At 44.1% G+C, this 12,346-nt stretch overlaps 3 protein-coding genes across 3 annotated transcripts; 2 read left to right on the top strand and 1 right to left on the bottom strand.

Moving 5' to 3' along the window:
* Positions 1-725: 725 nt before the first annotated feature.
* On the bottom strand, positions 726-1,975 carry LOC135529558 (olfactory receptor class A-like protein 4). The gene is made up of 2 exons (XM_064958234.1): positions 1,889-1,975; positions 726-1,751 (listed from the first exon to the last, which is right to left on the bottom strand). The coding sequence occupies exons 1-2, from the start codon at positions 1,973-1,975 to the stop codon at positions 726-728; spliced, it is 1,113 nt and encodes a 370-aa protein (XP_064814306.1).
* A 1,679-nt stretch (positions 1,976-3,654) lies between these two features.
* On the top strand, positions 3,655-6,379 carry fndc10 (fibronectin type III domain containing 10). The gene is made up of 2 exons (XM_064956112.1): positions 3,655-3,846; positions 4,098-6,379. The coding sequence occupies exon 2, from the start codon at positions 4,278-4,280 to the stop codon at positions 5,424-5,426; it is 1,149 nt and encodes a 382-aa protein (XP_064812184.1). The 5' UTR covers positions 3,655-3,846; positions 4,098-4,277; the 3' UTR covers positions 5,427-6,379.
* A 210-nt stretch (positions 6,380-6,589) lies between these two features.
* Positions 6,590-11,103, top strand: ssu72 (SSU72 homolog, RNA polymerase II CTD phosphatase). The gene is made up of 5 exons (XM_064966329.1): positions 6,590-6,890; positions 7,711-7,854; positions 9,390-9,529; positions 9,727-9,845; positions 10,227-11,103. The coding sequence occupies exons 1-5, from the start codon at positions 6,811-6,813 to the stop codon at positions 10,326-10,328; spliced, it is 585 nt and encodes a 194-aa protein (XP_064822401.1). The 5' UTR covers positions 6,590-6,810; the 3' UTR covers positions 10,329-11,103.
* Positions 11,104-12,346: the final 1,243 nt, after the last annotated feature.

Raw genomic sequence — 12,346 nt, forward strand, 5'->3', positions numbered from 1 at the left:
CACACACTGCAACTGACATAATGGGGAAGTCAGTGGAAAGATATTATACTTGCCCTCAGCCTAACAGTAACATAGAATTATATGGTTTATAGCATTCCTCTAACCATTGGCATCCATTTTGATCCTCTTCCTTAGGCAGGCTGTTTTAATATGGCCACTATGAGAGACAAACCCATTCATTTTTATGACCATTTCTAAGGATGCAATGATCAGTACTGAGGAAGAGCACTGTCACTTGTTTGGAGGGGTTTTGTAGTAAAGATTGTTGACTTCTTAATTTAAATAAAATGTGATACTCTGTACTTGTCAGTGAGACTACATTAACACAAATTATTTCTGGCAAGCTGACTTTTTGTGAGTGAGAGAATATTTTTGATGTATTGACTGTACTTAAGAGGGCACTCCTAGCTGTAGATAGTTGTTGTTACATGTTCTGACTTGTTTGCTCTTTAATAAACAGTCAAATACCATCTCCCAGCCTCTGAGACAGTTTATGGCCTGAGGTTCCTCTACATCAGAGTTTCACAAACTTCACAATATTTCAATACTCCAAATGTAGAAGATCTTAAACATTTCAATACTTTAAAAGTACTACGGTATTTATTGGGTGGGTTATTACATATTTAGACAGGGTTTTATATACATGTTGACATTTTAACACAGACTGAAGGGGAGGTAAGCATTGGTTAATTAATGATTCCATACAGTGTGACGCCTTAATTCATTCATTTATTTGCTTTAACTCTCTCCTCTGATTTGACAACCTCTCTCTCCTTCTGAATAGTGAAAACGGTTTGTTTTGCAGTCGTCTCCCTTGTGTCTGGAGCTTTGCTTTCATCTATTATTTTCTCCTGTTGAAATTTCACTCTGTCAGCACAGCCAGCGATCATCCTCATGATCCTCCTCCTCAGCTTGCCATGTCCCAGAGCCACCACCATGGGACTGAAGCCCACAAACACAGAAGCAGAGAAGTGGGCCACAGTCAGCAGCTCCTCCGCATGGTGCCCCCTGTTATGGTTATAGTATGTCACCGCTGCAACTTGCAGGACCCAGCACACCACAAACAGCATCACAAGCAACATAATCACATGACTGGCCTTGCGTTCACTGGACACATGTCTGTCCAGCGCGCCATGCGTCCCTCCCCCTGCCTCGCCTGCCGAGGTGACGGCCCGGATGTGTTTGGCCAGCGAGTGCAGCGTAGCCAGGTTGGTGCCCACCATCAGCATCAGGGGAACCACCTCGTTGAGGACCAGGGAGGTGGAGGCGAAGGCCGAGCCCTGCTCCTCTGAGGGGAATTCCCACATACAGCCCAGCAGGGGCCTGGTGGTGCAGCTGATCACCATCAGCTCCACCGTGGCATTGCCTTGGACATGTGTGGTGTAAACCAGCGCTGGCAGGGAAAAGGCGAGATTGAGTCCCCAGACAAGCCCCAGAGCCACCCACACCTTCCTCCTCTCATGCTCCTGTGCAAGGGGGCCCATGGCCACATGCTGTCGCTTCAGGGTGGCACAGTGGAAGGCACTGAGGGTCAGAGTGACCCAGCAGCCCACGGCCCGCCACCACACCCACAGCAACATGAAGAGGCGGCACCAGCCCTGGGACAGTGACACATCCAGACCCAGATCAGACACAAAGATGGGTACCGTGCGGAACAGAGACGTCAGCAGGTTGGCCAGCGACAGGTTCGCCAGGATGATGTCAGAGGGAGGGAGCCGACGAGACAAATTTTCAATGGCCGACTGGAACACCTGAGAGAGAGAGAGAGAGAGAGAGAGAGTATAATTAATTGTTACACTTAACACTGTGTTACATCCATCCTCTTAAGCTGATATTCCATGGCTATCGGCAGTTAGGGTTCCATTTCTTTTTTTGATAGTTCTCTCACCACATGGATGACCAATATGTTTCCCAGGATGCCAGAGAAGACCAGAAACCCAAACAGAATAGCATCTACAGTGAGGACCTCCGACATCGCATCGTCCTCAGCATGGCGCCACTATTTATTTCTTATTCATTGCATGGATGTGTTTCAACTATCAAGAGTGGTGAGAGCTACACTCCCTACTCTGTTACTCTACCAGGGTATCCATTGTATATCTGCCTTTATCCTGTTCATTGTGAACTATTTATATAGACACACACACTCATACACAAACAAAGCCATACCGTTGCTGACCCAGCTCAGGGTCAATTTACTCCAATAATTGGTCGCCTAGATACCATGTCCTTACCTGCTGCTAAGGCATGCAGATTTTTCACTCCATTGGCCAACTGCAAAAACACACACCTCTTATCAACTCATACCCCACAGACAGGCCACATCTACAAGAAATGTGAGGCTGACTAACACCTGAGACCATAAAGATATACAAATAATGTCAGCTCATTTCAGTGGGTGTCCAGACATGTATTTATTTTTTGCCCTGTTACACAGCAGGCTGTAAATGGTTAATTCAAACAAATAAAACATGGTGAAATCTTCCTATTTTAACAGGGGTATGTTATTGTGTCAGATATCTGTTGGCCCATACCTGTATATTTAGATGTTTGTGTGTTATGTTATAATCCATTCATTGTGCCCCATCCCATGAGTGTCTCTACCCCCTCATCGTTAGCTCCCATTGTTCAGATGTAGAAAGGCATCAGCAGACTAATTTACCCAGCATACCCCAGGGGCTTCCCAGGGGTCTTATTAAAACCATCCCATCCACTGATGCTGCAGTATTATTCATTAATCACACTGTTCCTGTCCTCTCCCTTGGCCCTACTAGCTTGCCTATTGTTTCCTTTTGGGAATGGAAATATAATAATTATCTCCAATAACCTTGTCAGTGAACTGCTGAGTCGAATTGATCAGAAATTAAAATGAAATGCTCTCAAATTCAAGATCTTCATATATATGAAGCTTTTTGTGACCATTATATCTGCCAGTAGGTGTTGTTAGACTTGGAGTTGTATTACCGATATGATGATTAGGCTCCTCATCAACACAGCAATCAATGTGTATTTAGATTGTTGTAATCGAGCTCTGGTTATCCATGATCTGATCGTTCTAACTAATTATATTATTTTAAAGAGGTTATAAAGAGGTTGCACAACTAACCAGAAATTAATGTTTCAGAAAAAAATATTCAGAAGTGTTTGAGTGTGTGCTAAAGAACCCTAGCTCTCTACAAGGTCTGCCGTTTAACTAGCGCCAGAATATTGTGAACGTTATAGACCTATTATCACCACTTGAGTTCGCTGTAGGTTTGGAAATAGAATCACATCAAAACCAACTACAGCCCTGGGTTACCACTGACAATATTCAAATGTCAGCGTAAGTAACATATACTAATCTCATTAATGTGCTAAAAACTGTTACCAGAGTTAATTGCTGCAAGTTTCATAGTCTTCTACAATACATTTTTTTCCTGAAAATAGAACATTTTTTTACAGGATAAAGATGCACAAGACAATATCCTCTAATGCATTTCCAATAAACTGCCTTGATAGCATGGACAAAAGACTACACACATCAGCCTTGAAGACTACATACAGCCTAACACCAAATGTGGGAAAGAGGAGAGGGAGGAAGGACGGATGGGTGGAAGGAAGGATGGAAAGGCACAAAAAAGTAACGGAAATGGTGGCAGGGAAATTAAGATTGGAGTGGGGATTTGAAATGATGACTCATGATGTAATTGACTGCTGATGACTAGGCTACAAACATTCTGACAGACACACACAAACACACACTTCCTCACAACAACCATCAAAGAAAGCCAGACTGGAGGACAAGACTGGGCCAAATGTGATTAAAAAGATAACTGCCGCGGTCCTCGTTCTCGAAAACCCAGACATGTAAGTTATTTTCTCAAATAGCCAAAATGCATCTTACATTGATTTCCGTTACATTAACAACTGTAATAAGCGATGTGACCTATTTATTGGTTGGTTTAGTTGTGTGCATAACTAACATTACGTGTATGGATAAACAGATCAAGCATGCGTATCCAAGTGATAGCAGTCTGGCTCATTCTCTAATAGTGTGGATTGTAAACTATCAATCATCCAACTAGGTATATGATTGTTACTGTCTGCTTTTGTTGCAGATTGTTTTCGTGCTCTGCACCGGGGAGAGGCTACACCGCATTGGTGGTGTAAGACTGTTATGGAAGCCACATGCCCCGGTACCTCTCTTTCTCGCCTCGGATCTCCGCTGACAGTAACGGCGCAGTCCACTATCAATTTGCACTAAATACAGTGAGAGTGAACTTGTAAAACGGGAAGACATGAGAGGCCAACCGCGGCTGTCCCTGGTCGCCTTCTCGGCAGTGCTTCTCTGTCTGTGTCGCGCAACAATCGCAGTTTCCAACCAGACACGCGGCGGCCGCGATGCGCAATTACCATCAGCGTCAGCATCTTCATCAGACGAGGGAAGCGAGAAGGACGTGGATGTCTCCCCAAACTCTGGCCAACACCATAACTACGGTATTGATTATTTCAGTAAGAATGAAACTATGAGCATACCAAAGCTGGAGGGGGACCTCAGCTATAGGAATGGCACTTCATCCATCAACACCAGCAGAGGCAATACAGGAACCACCGTGATATCTGGCAGGCCAGACCATGTGCAAGGTGAAACAAGGTGGGTCATGGCCATGGAGGGAGAAGTGGCACCAATATGTGCCTACCGGGTAACAGAGGGGGGAATCGGGGGGCGGTTGTGTTTTCGACACACACAGCAGGGGTTCAGGTGTCATCATGGAGACTGCCGGACTGTTCCGTCTCCAGGAGGGTCCCTGGTGGCCAACGTTCTGACCAATGGTAGTGTGCTGCTACAGTGGACATACGAAGGTCTGAGGGGAGAGGCTCAAGGGACAACCAAAGGAAACACAGCTAGACATGACCTAGATAAACAAGAGACAGAGACTAGAGGAACAAGTGTAGAGGGACAGAAAGGGGCCCCTAGGACAGGGCTTGGGGTAGAGAGCAGGATTTTGATTGCACCACCAAAGAGGGTATTCAGTGGACGACGGGTCAGAAGAGGTGGGTTTGCGCTGAGCTGCTGGTGGAATGGGAGCTACACCCAGTTTGAGTGCGCTGGTCTTCATCTTGGCTCCGGTTGCAGGGACTTCCTGCTGACTGAGCTCCATGAGAATGTCCCTTACCGCATCTGCCTACATCCGCTGGCCTCCACCCTGACCCCACCGCCCCACTCAGGAGGAGCAGGCCAAAGACAGGACCTGGGAGACTGCTTGGAGTTCACTGTCTCACCATTGGGCATGCAGGACATTGTGATCGCCATGACAACAGTGGGAGGAGCCATCTGTGTGATGCTGGTCATCATCTGCCTGTTGGTGGCATACATCACTGAGAACATCATGAGCCCCACGACACAGCACTCACACTCCACATACCACACACACTCTCACCACTAATGTCACTCACGCACGCACGCACACACACACACACACACACACACACACACACACACACACACACACACACACACACACACACACACACACACACACGGGCACACACTTGTATCCTTGTTAAGCAATATCACACAAATTTATTTTACATCTAAATCAATACACTAAAAACACATGTATGTAACATACTGTGATTGAACAACCACACACACATAATAGAAATCTCACACAGATTCAGGGCATCGCACCTTACACACGACTAAAATACATCATACCTGTGCAAGCTTGTGGAAAAACGATGAACTAAGCCTCAGAATAGACCACCACACTTTCAAATACTATTAAATACTTTTCAAATGATAGGGCTCAGATAATTACATCTCTGTTTGTGTGTGCATATTTTCCTCTCATGTGTATTTATCTCATTAGCCTTTCTGCTAGTAATCAACGTGTGCTGTGTTAGAGATAGTAAGATGGTAGTCGGTAGGCCTACCTAAGAGTGAAACATTGTCTACAGTTGAGCAGAGGAAAAACAAATGTGTGCCAACCAGTATTTCTAAAGATGTCTCTATTTTTTTGGAGCCCAGTTATAGATTGGTTATGATTACCTCTGTTAAGTGCCAAATAATAAGTGCAAGCACAGTAGGTAATTTAATTAGTGCTTTCTTCATTTTTACCTCAGAGTTGATTCATTTAATTAATGTCAACAATTAACCCCCAGGCAGCCAAGAATGATTCCTATTGCCATATCTTGTCATGGCTGTAGGGATGGCTGTATGTCATAGACCTTAAACAGGCTGGTCTGCTCTGCAGTCTGCCAAATACTGTACCAAACCTCTATTTTAGGAGGCTCCGTGGAATCAATAAAACACACCGAATATGTGTGTATGTGTACCCATGTACAGAAAAATATTATTAATATTTGTATCTATCCGTCCATCCATCCATCGTACAAATAAAATATAGATGCCTATGCCTAGACTGTGTGCAATTAATAACGGATACATGTGGCACAGTTGCAGCCTGTTTTTCAGCATCATTAGGGCTTGAGGACTGGTCGGGTCAGACTGGAGAAGTTTATGTTTGGATGACGTCATGGATGCACCATAAATGGCTTTGGTGTGAAGCCCTGCCCCCATATGACATCAGCTGTAAAACCTTGTGGATAAAACTCCCCGTCGCCATTTTAACAGGCTCACAGAAAGAAGGTTATCCGATTGCTTTGACTCATTTATATATACCCTGTTGTATTTGGTTGGTTAGTTAAAACGAAGGTCTTCCCTGCAGTCTTTTTGTGATAGCTACATTTGTACCACGTTTAAACTAGTTGTGTGTAGTACTTTCTTAACATTCGATTGCTAGTTCTTTCAGAAAAATAGCATTCGCAATGCCGAGCCACCCGCTGCGCGTGGCGGTGGTGTGCTCGAGCAACCAGAACCGCAGCATGGAAGCGCACAACATCCTCAGGTAACATTACTGGAAGACAAACTACGACGAAATGCCACGAAGCCGCAACTTTTGATTTTCAGCGGCCTGATTTTAAAAAACTTGGTTGAGAGCTCACCCTCCACACAACAATGCAGGCTTGCGACGCCGACCGCAGTCTGTTTGCGGCAAACGACGGGTCGACGCATTTTATTACACTAATATGGCTAACTTCCATATTTTACAAGACTGAGACGTATAGGTCTTTATGAAGCTCAACTAATTACGAGTGTCACACATGGTGAAAGGGCGAATTTATTTTTCCTCGCCGGTGTTGACTACCGGAAGTAGGGCATTTTTAACTCAGTCGGCATAGTCGTCAGTCACTAGCTGGAAGTAACTAGAACAAACTGGTTAGAACTAGGTAGGCAACGAACCAGTCAATTACCTGAAATTGTAAAAATATGATTAGAAAAAAATTGATACAAATAGTTAGACCTGCCACGCATCACCTAGAATTTACTTTCATGTTCTGTATTATTCCATGAAAGGATCATAAAGCAATTGTCCCCCAACAGCCTCAAAATAAAAACTTTTTAGGCGGGGTAACACTAAAATAATACATCTTAAGACGAATTTGTCATTTCACTGAGTTAAAAAAAATTATGGAAAGAAAGGTAAGGAGAGCCTATTGGGTAATTACAGAAGATTCCTGCAATATGGCTCTTGTAATGAGAACTTCATTGATGATGACATCCACGCATTTCCCCTGCTGTGGTCTGTATACTTTTGTATTGTATGTGCTGGTCTGCAAGTAACCATATTTTCCCGTTTCAATCTCTATTTCTTTCCGTTTCTATAGCAAACGGGGCTTTGACGTGCGCTCTTTTGGGACAGGGTCCCATGTGAAGCTACCTGGTCCAGCACCGGACAAGCCCAATGTGTATGACTTCAAAACGACTTATGAACAGATGTACAACGACCTGGTCCGCAAGGACAAGGAGCTGTATCCCCTGCCCACTTGCATTCACACACACCTTAAACACAGCCCCGTCTCTTCCATGTTTCCTTTCTTCAGTGTTATTCTCTTAATATTCACTGGAAATATACCAAATTCTATGAATGAAAACATGAAGGGTCACTGAACATGGAGGTGCATGTTAAAGTTTGTGATTTTGTAGTAAAGGATGTCCTTCACTAACCTGGTCCCAGATCTGTTTGTGTTCTTGCAAACACCGTTGCTGCACTTGTCGAGTCAAACATTGGCATGACAGTGAATGACATGGGAGTTTGCATGATGGCACATACAGACTGGCACCCAGGCTAGTCCTCACATTTTTTGTGAGATTTATCACATGCTGTCACATTGCTTTTTCTAATGAGTGGGCAGCATGAAAGATTTTACTTTTGGCAGGTTCATGTAAACAAGTGTCCATTTATCCTCTAGCCAGGTAGGTTGTTTCTGGGCCCAGAAACCAGAAAATCTAGGGAATATATCTCGGTCTTTCCATCTCAGGACCAGGATGTAGACTACAAACAAAACATAAATGCTGGTTTGTTGAGCACTATGTATTTGATCCAACTAGTAGTCTGTGTAGTTTAAATCTTGCATTGTAAATTGGCAAGGGCACTACTGTTGAATGTGAACATTCATTCCTTCTGTGCTGTTTTAGTATATGCTTCCACATGTAAATAATTTAACCCCCTCTTTCCACTACAGGGCTCTCAACCAAACTCTTCAGAAAAATAAAAGTTCTTTGAAAAGGCATCAATTCATATGACAACTCTGGAGCCCACATGGTTCAACCTTAAATGGACTCCTACTGCTACACTTGGGATCTGAATCAAGTGGATAGGTGTAAGCAGGAAGGTTCAACATTGGAGCTATTATCATATTGTAGATGCCAATAAAATCCTATCACATCTACTGAAGTGCATAGCAGGGTAGGGGCTAGCAATCCATTTGGGATTCAGCATGAGACTGAAGTATTTGAGACAGTTCTGTGTTAGAAGGTATGCTTACTTGTGTTTTAGATGTACCCCCAAACATTTTTTGGACAACTGAGTTATCTGCATGCTTGTAAAAAAAAAAGAAAGGGGATATGTATGAATTGTTAGTGGGAACTTAATAACACTCCTTTCACTTCCCAAGTCCCTGTTTTAGGAGTGTACAAGAGTTGACACCCATCCTTACAGTGCAGGCAAAGATTGGGGATAATTTCTGTAATATTTTCTTGACTTCATCTCCCTCTTTCTTCCAAAACCCAGCATATTTTCTTCAAATGTGAAATTGTTAGGTGAGGAAGGTGAGTTTATCTAGAATACTGTACTGGTAGTTTATTAGATGCCAGTTACAATAGTTATTTGAAGTTATTCAACTTCCAAAGACCATGTGTTTTTATGAGTTTTGGCCTCTAGAGGGTGTTGTCTAACTGGCGTGTCAATCTGAGACATTTGATATATTTTCATAGATCCCTTAATGTTTGAGGTCTTGTGTGTTGTCTCTCGTCTTGCTGTGTTCCTTGACCCTCAGCACCTCAGATACACGCAGAACGGAATCCTGCACATGTTGGACCGCAACAAGCGGATTAAGTCCCGACCGGAGCGCTTCCAGAGCTGTAAGGACCAGTTTGACCTGGTCATCACCTGTGAGGAGAGGGTCTACGACCAAGTGCTGGAGGGTGAGGGGACTGGTGACCAGAAGGGTGGAGGGATTCACATGTCAAGTTATGAACTATTATAAATGGGGTTTAACGCATGTGAAATGCAACTGACAGATTGAATACACTTCCATGAAAGCATGTATAACTATGAAGTTAGTCTAGTGCTAGGCCACTCTGTCTACATGTTGATCAAATATCACTACTCTCCCACTCAGACCTGAGCTCTCGGGAGCAGGAGACCTTCATGCCGGTTCACGTCATCAACGTGGACATCCAGGACAACCACGAGGAGGCCACACTGGGGGCTTTCCTCATCTGTGAGCTGTGTCAGTGTGTGAGTGTCTGTCTGCCTGACCCTACGCAGCTACAATCACACAGTTACTTTGTCATAGGAAATGCCAGTTTTTGTTATAGGAACATGGTATAATGGGGAGTCAGAGACTGTGTACTCCTGGGGTACATGGTGGTCTTTTTTCTACAGTGTTGAATGAGCTCTGCTAGATACATGTTGGTGACATACAGTACATGTAATTGAAGATGGTACACAGTGCATTTTGTGGTGTTGGGATGATTGTGTTGAGAGAGAGCAATGGTGCATGAGTTAGTGGTATGTCTCTGTGATTCTGTTAAACTGGGACTTAAATTGTATTTGATGCATTTGCCTTGCCCAGTGTAGCAGGTGTTGTGTTCAGACTGTCCCTTCTCCCCGTCTCAGATCCAGCACACCGATGACATGGAAAATGAGATGGACGAGCTGCTGCAAGAGTTTGAGGACAAGAGCAACAGGCCTTTCCTCCACACAGTATGCTTCTACTGATGCGCCTGCTACCAAATCTGCAATATCATACGCCCCCTGACCAAACATGCACGTTTATACACAGACTCATGTACACTTCCGTATGAACTTACTGATTACTTTTCACACAGACCTACACCATGCTCAATCTCTGCTGTTGGTCAGGGCCGAGTGTGAAGGGATGGTTGCTTTCTGCTTTCTCTATTAAGTGGACAGGCTCATCCCTCCTGCTCTGCCCCCCCCCCATTCTATAGTGAAACCACTGACCTGCCTCCCCACAAAGAGAAATGCCTCTTTTGTCAAACATCCTCTACCTCCAAAGGAGGATTTTTTTTTCAAGTGTTGCACAGTGATGTGGATTGCAAAGCAACATTGATCTGAGTTCCTTTTAAAGAATGAATATATTTTTTATTTTAAGTATACTTTGTCACATTTACTCTTGATTGTGGAGAGTAGTAGTGGAGACGGGTGAGGTATGAATGTGTTTCAGTGTGTGACTGTATCTGAGTGTGTACCAGTAGTTAATTAGGAATTAATCTAAATAGGGGGCTATATAATGAACAACCAAATAGAGACTTCAAGGTTCTCATTTTGCCCTCTTAATTTACGTTATGTATGATTCATATTTAAAAACAAGATTTGCTACCTTTTTCAGGGAGGAGTATTTTTCTTTTGTAAATCGAAAAGAATGAAAACATTGTAATTATTTGCAAGCTGGGGACTCAGTCCATAGTGCCTGAATATTTCTGTATGTACATATGAATCCAATGAATGAATAAACATGTCTAGAAAAACATTTGAATAATTGACTGTCCTTTTTAGTGTTGCACATTTTTTTTCAGTTTAGTCAAGTAGCAGAAGCTCTTATTCAGGGAGTACCAGTACCGAGTCGATGTGCAGGGGTACGAGGTAATTAAGGTAGCTATGTACATATAGTTAGGGATAAAGTTTCTAGGCAATGGTATAGATAAAGTGAGCTGGAGCAGCAGTGTAATTGGTGAGGGTGTGTGAGGCGTCAGTATGCATATGTGTGGACGTTATGTGTAAGGGAGTATGTCGTGTATGTGTGTGTGGGTAGAGTCCCTGTTGTGCATAGTCAGTGCAAGAGTTAATAAAAATTGAAATCAATGCAGGTAGTTGAGGTAGCCATTTGATTAGCTATTTAGCAGTCTTATGGCTTGGGGGTAGAAGCTGTTCAGGGTCCTTTTGGTTCCCGACTTGGTGCACTGGTAGCACTTGCTGTGTGGTAGCAGAGAGAACAGTCTATGGCTTAGGTGGCTGGAGTCTTTGTCAATTTTTTGGGCCTTCCTCTGATACCACCTGGTATAGAGGTCTTGGATAGCAGGGAGCTCGGCCCCAGTGATATACTGCGCCGTACTCACAACCCTCTGTAGCGTCTTTCAGTTGGGTTCCTTGCAGTTACCTTACCAAGCAGTGATGCAACTGTCGTGCCCTCTTCACAACTGTGTGGGTGTGTGGACCATGTTAATTTGTTAGTGATGTGGACACTGACGATCTTGACACACTCCACCATAGCCCCATCGATGTGGATGGGGGAGTACTCCCTTTTCCATTTCCTATAGTTCACAAACAGGCCCTTTGTCTTTCTCACGTTGAGGGAGAGGTTGTTGTCCTGGCACCACACTGCAAGGTCTCTGACCTCCTAGCTATAGACTGCCTCATCGTCATCAGTGATCAGTCCTACCACCGTTGTGTCACCAGCTCTTTGTGGGTGACAGGGAGTACAGAAGGAGACTAACCACACACCCCTGAGGGGCCCTGTGGTGATGGTCAGCGTGGCGGATGTGTTGTTGCCTACCCTCACCGCCTGGGAGGCGCCCCGTCAAGAAGTCCAGGATCCAGTTGCAGAGGGAGGTGTTTAGTCCCAGGGTCCTGAGCTTAGTAATGAGCTTGGAGGGGATTATGGTGTTGAATGCTGAGCTGTAGTCAATGAACAGCATTCTTACATAGCTATTAATTTTGTCCAGGTGGGCGAGGGCAGTGTGGAGTGCAATAGAGATTGCATAATCTGTGGATCT

This window comes from Oncorhynchus masou, chromosome 5 (assembly GCF_036934945.1).
Source record: "Oncorhynchus masou masou isolate Uvic2021 chromosome 5, UVic_Omas_1.1, whole genome shotgun sequence".
In the NCBI taxonomy this organism is placed as follows: domain Eukaryota; kingdom Metazoa; phylum Chordata; class Actinopteri; order Salmoniformes; family Salmonidae; genus Oncorhynchus; species Oncorhynchus masou.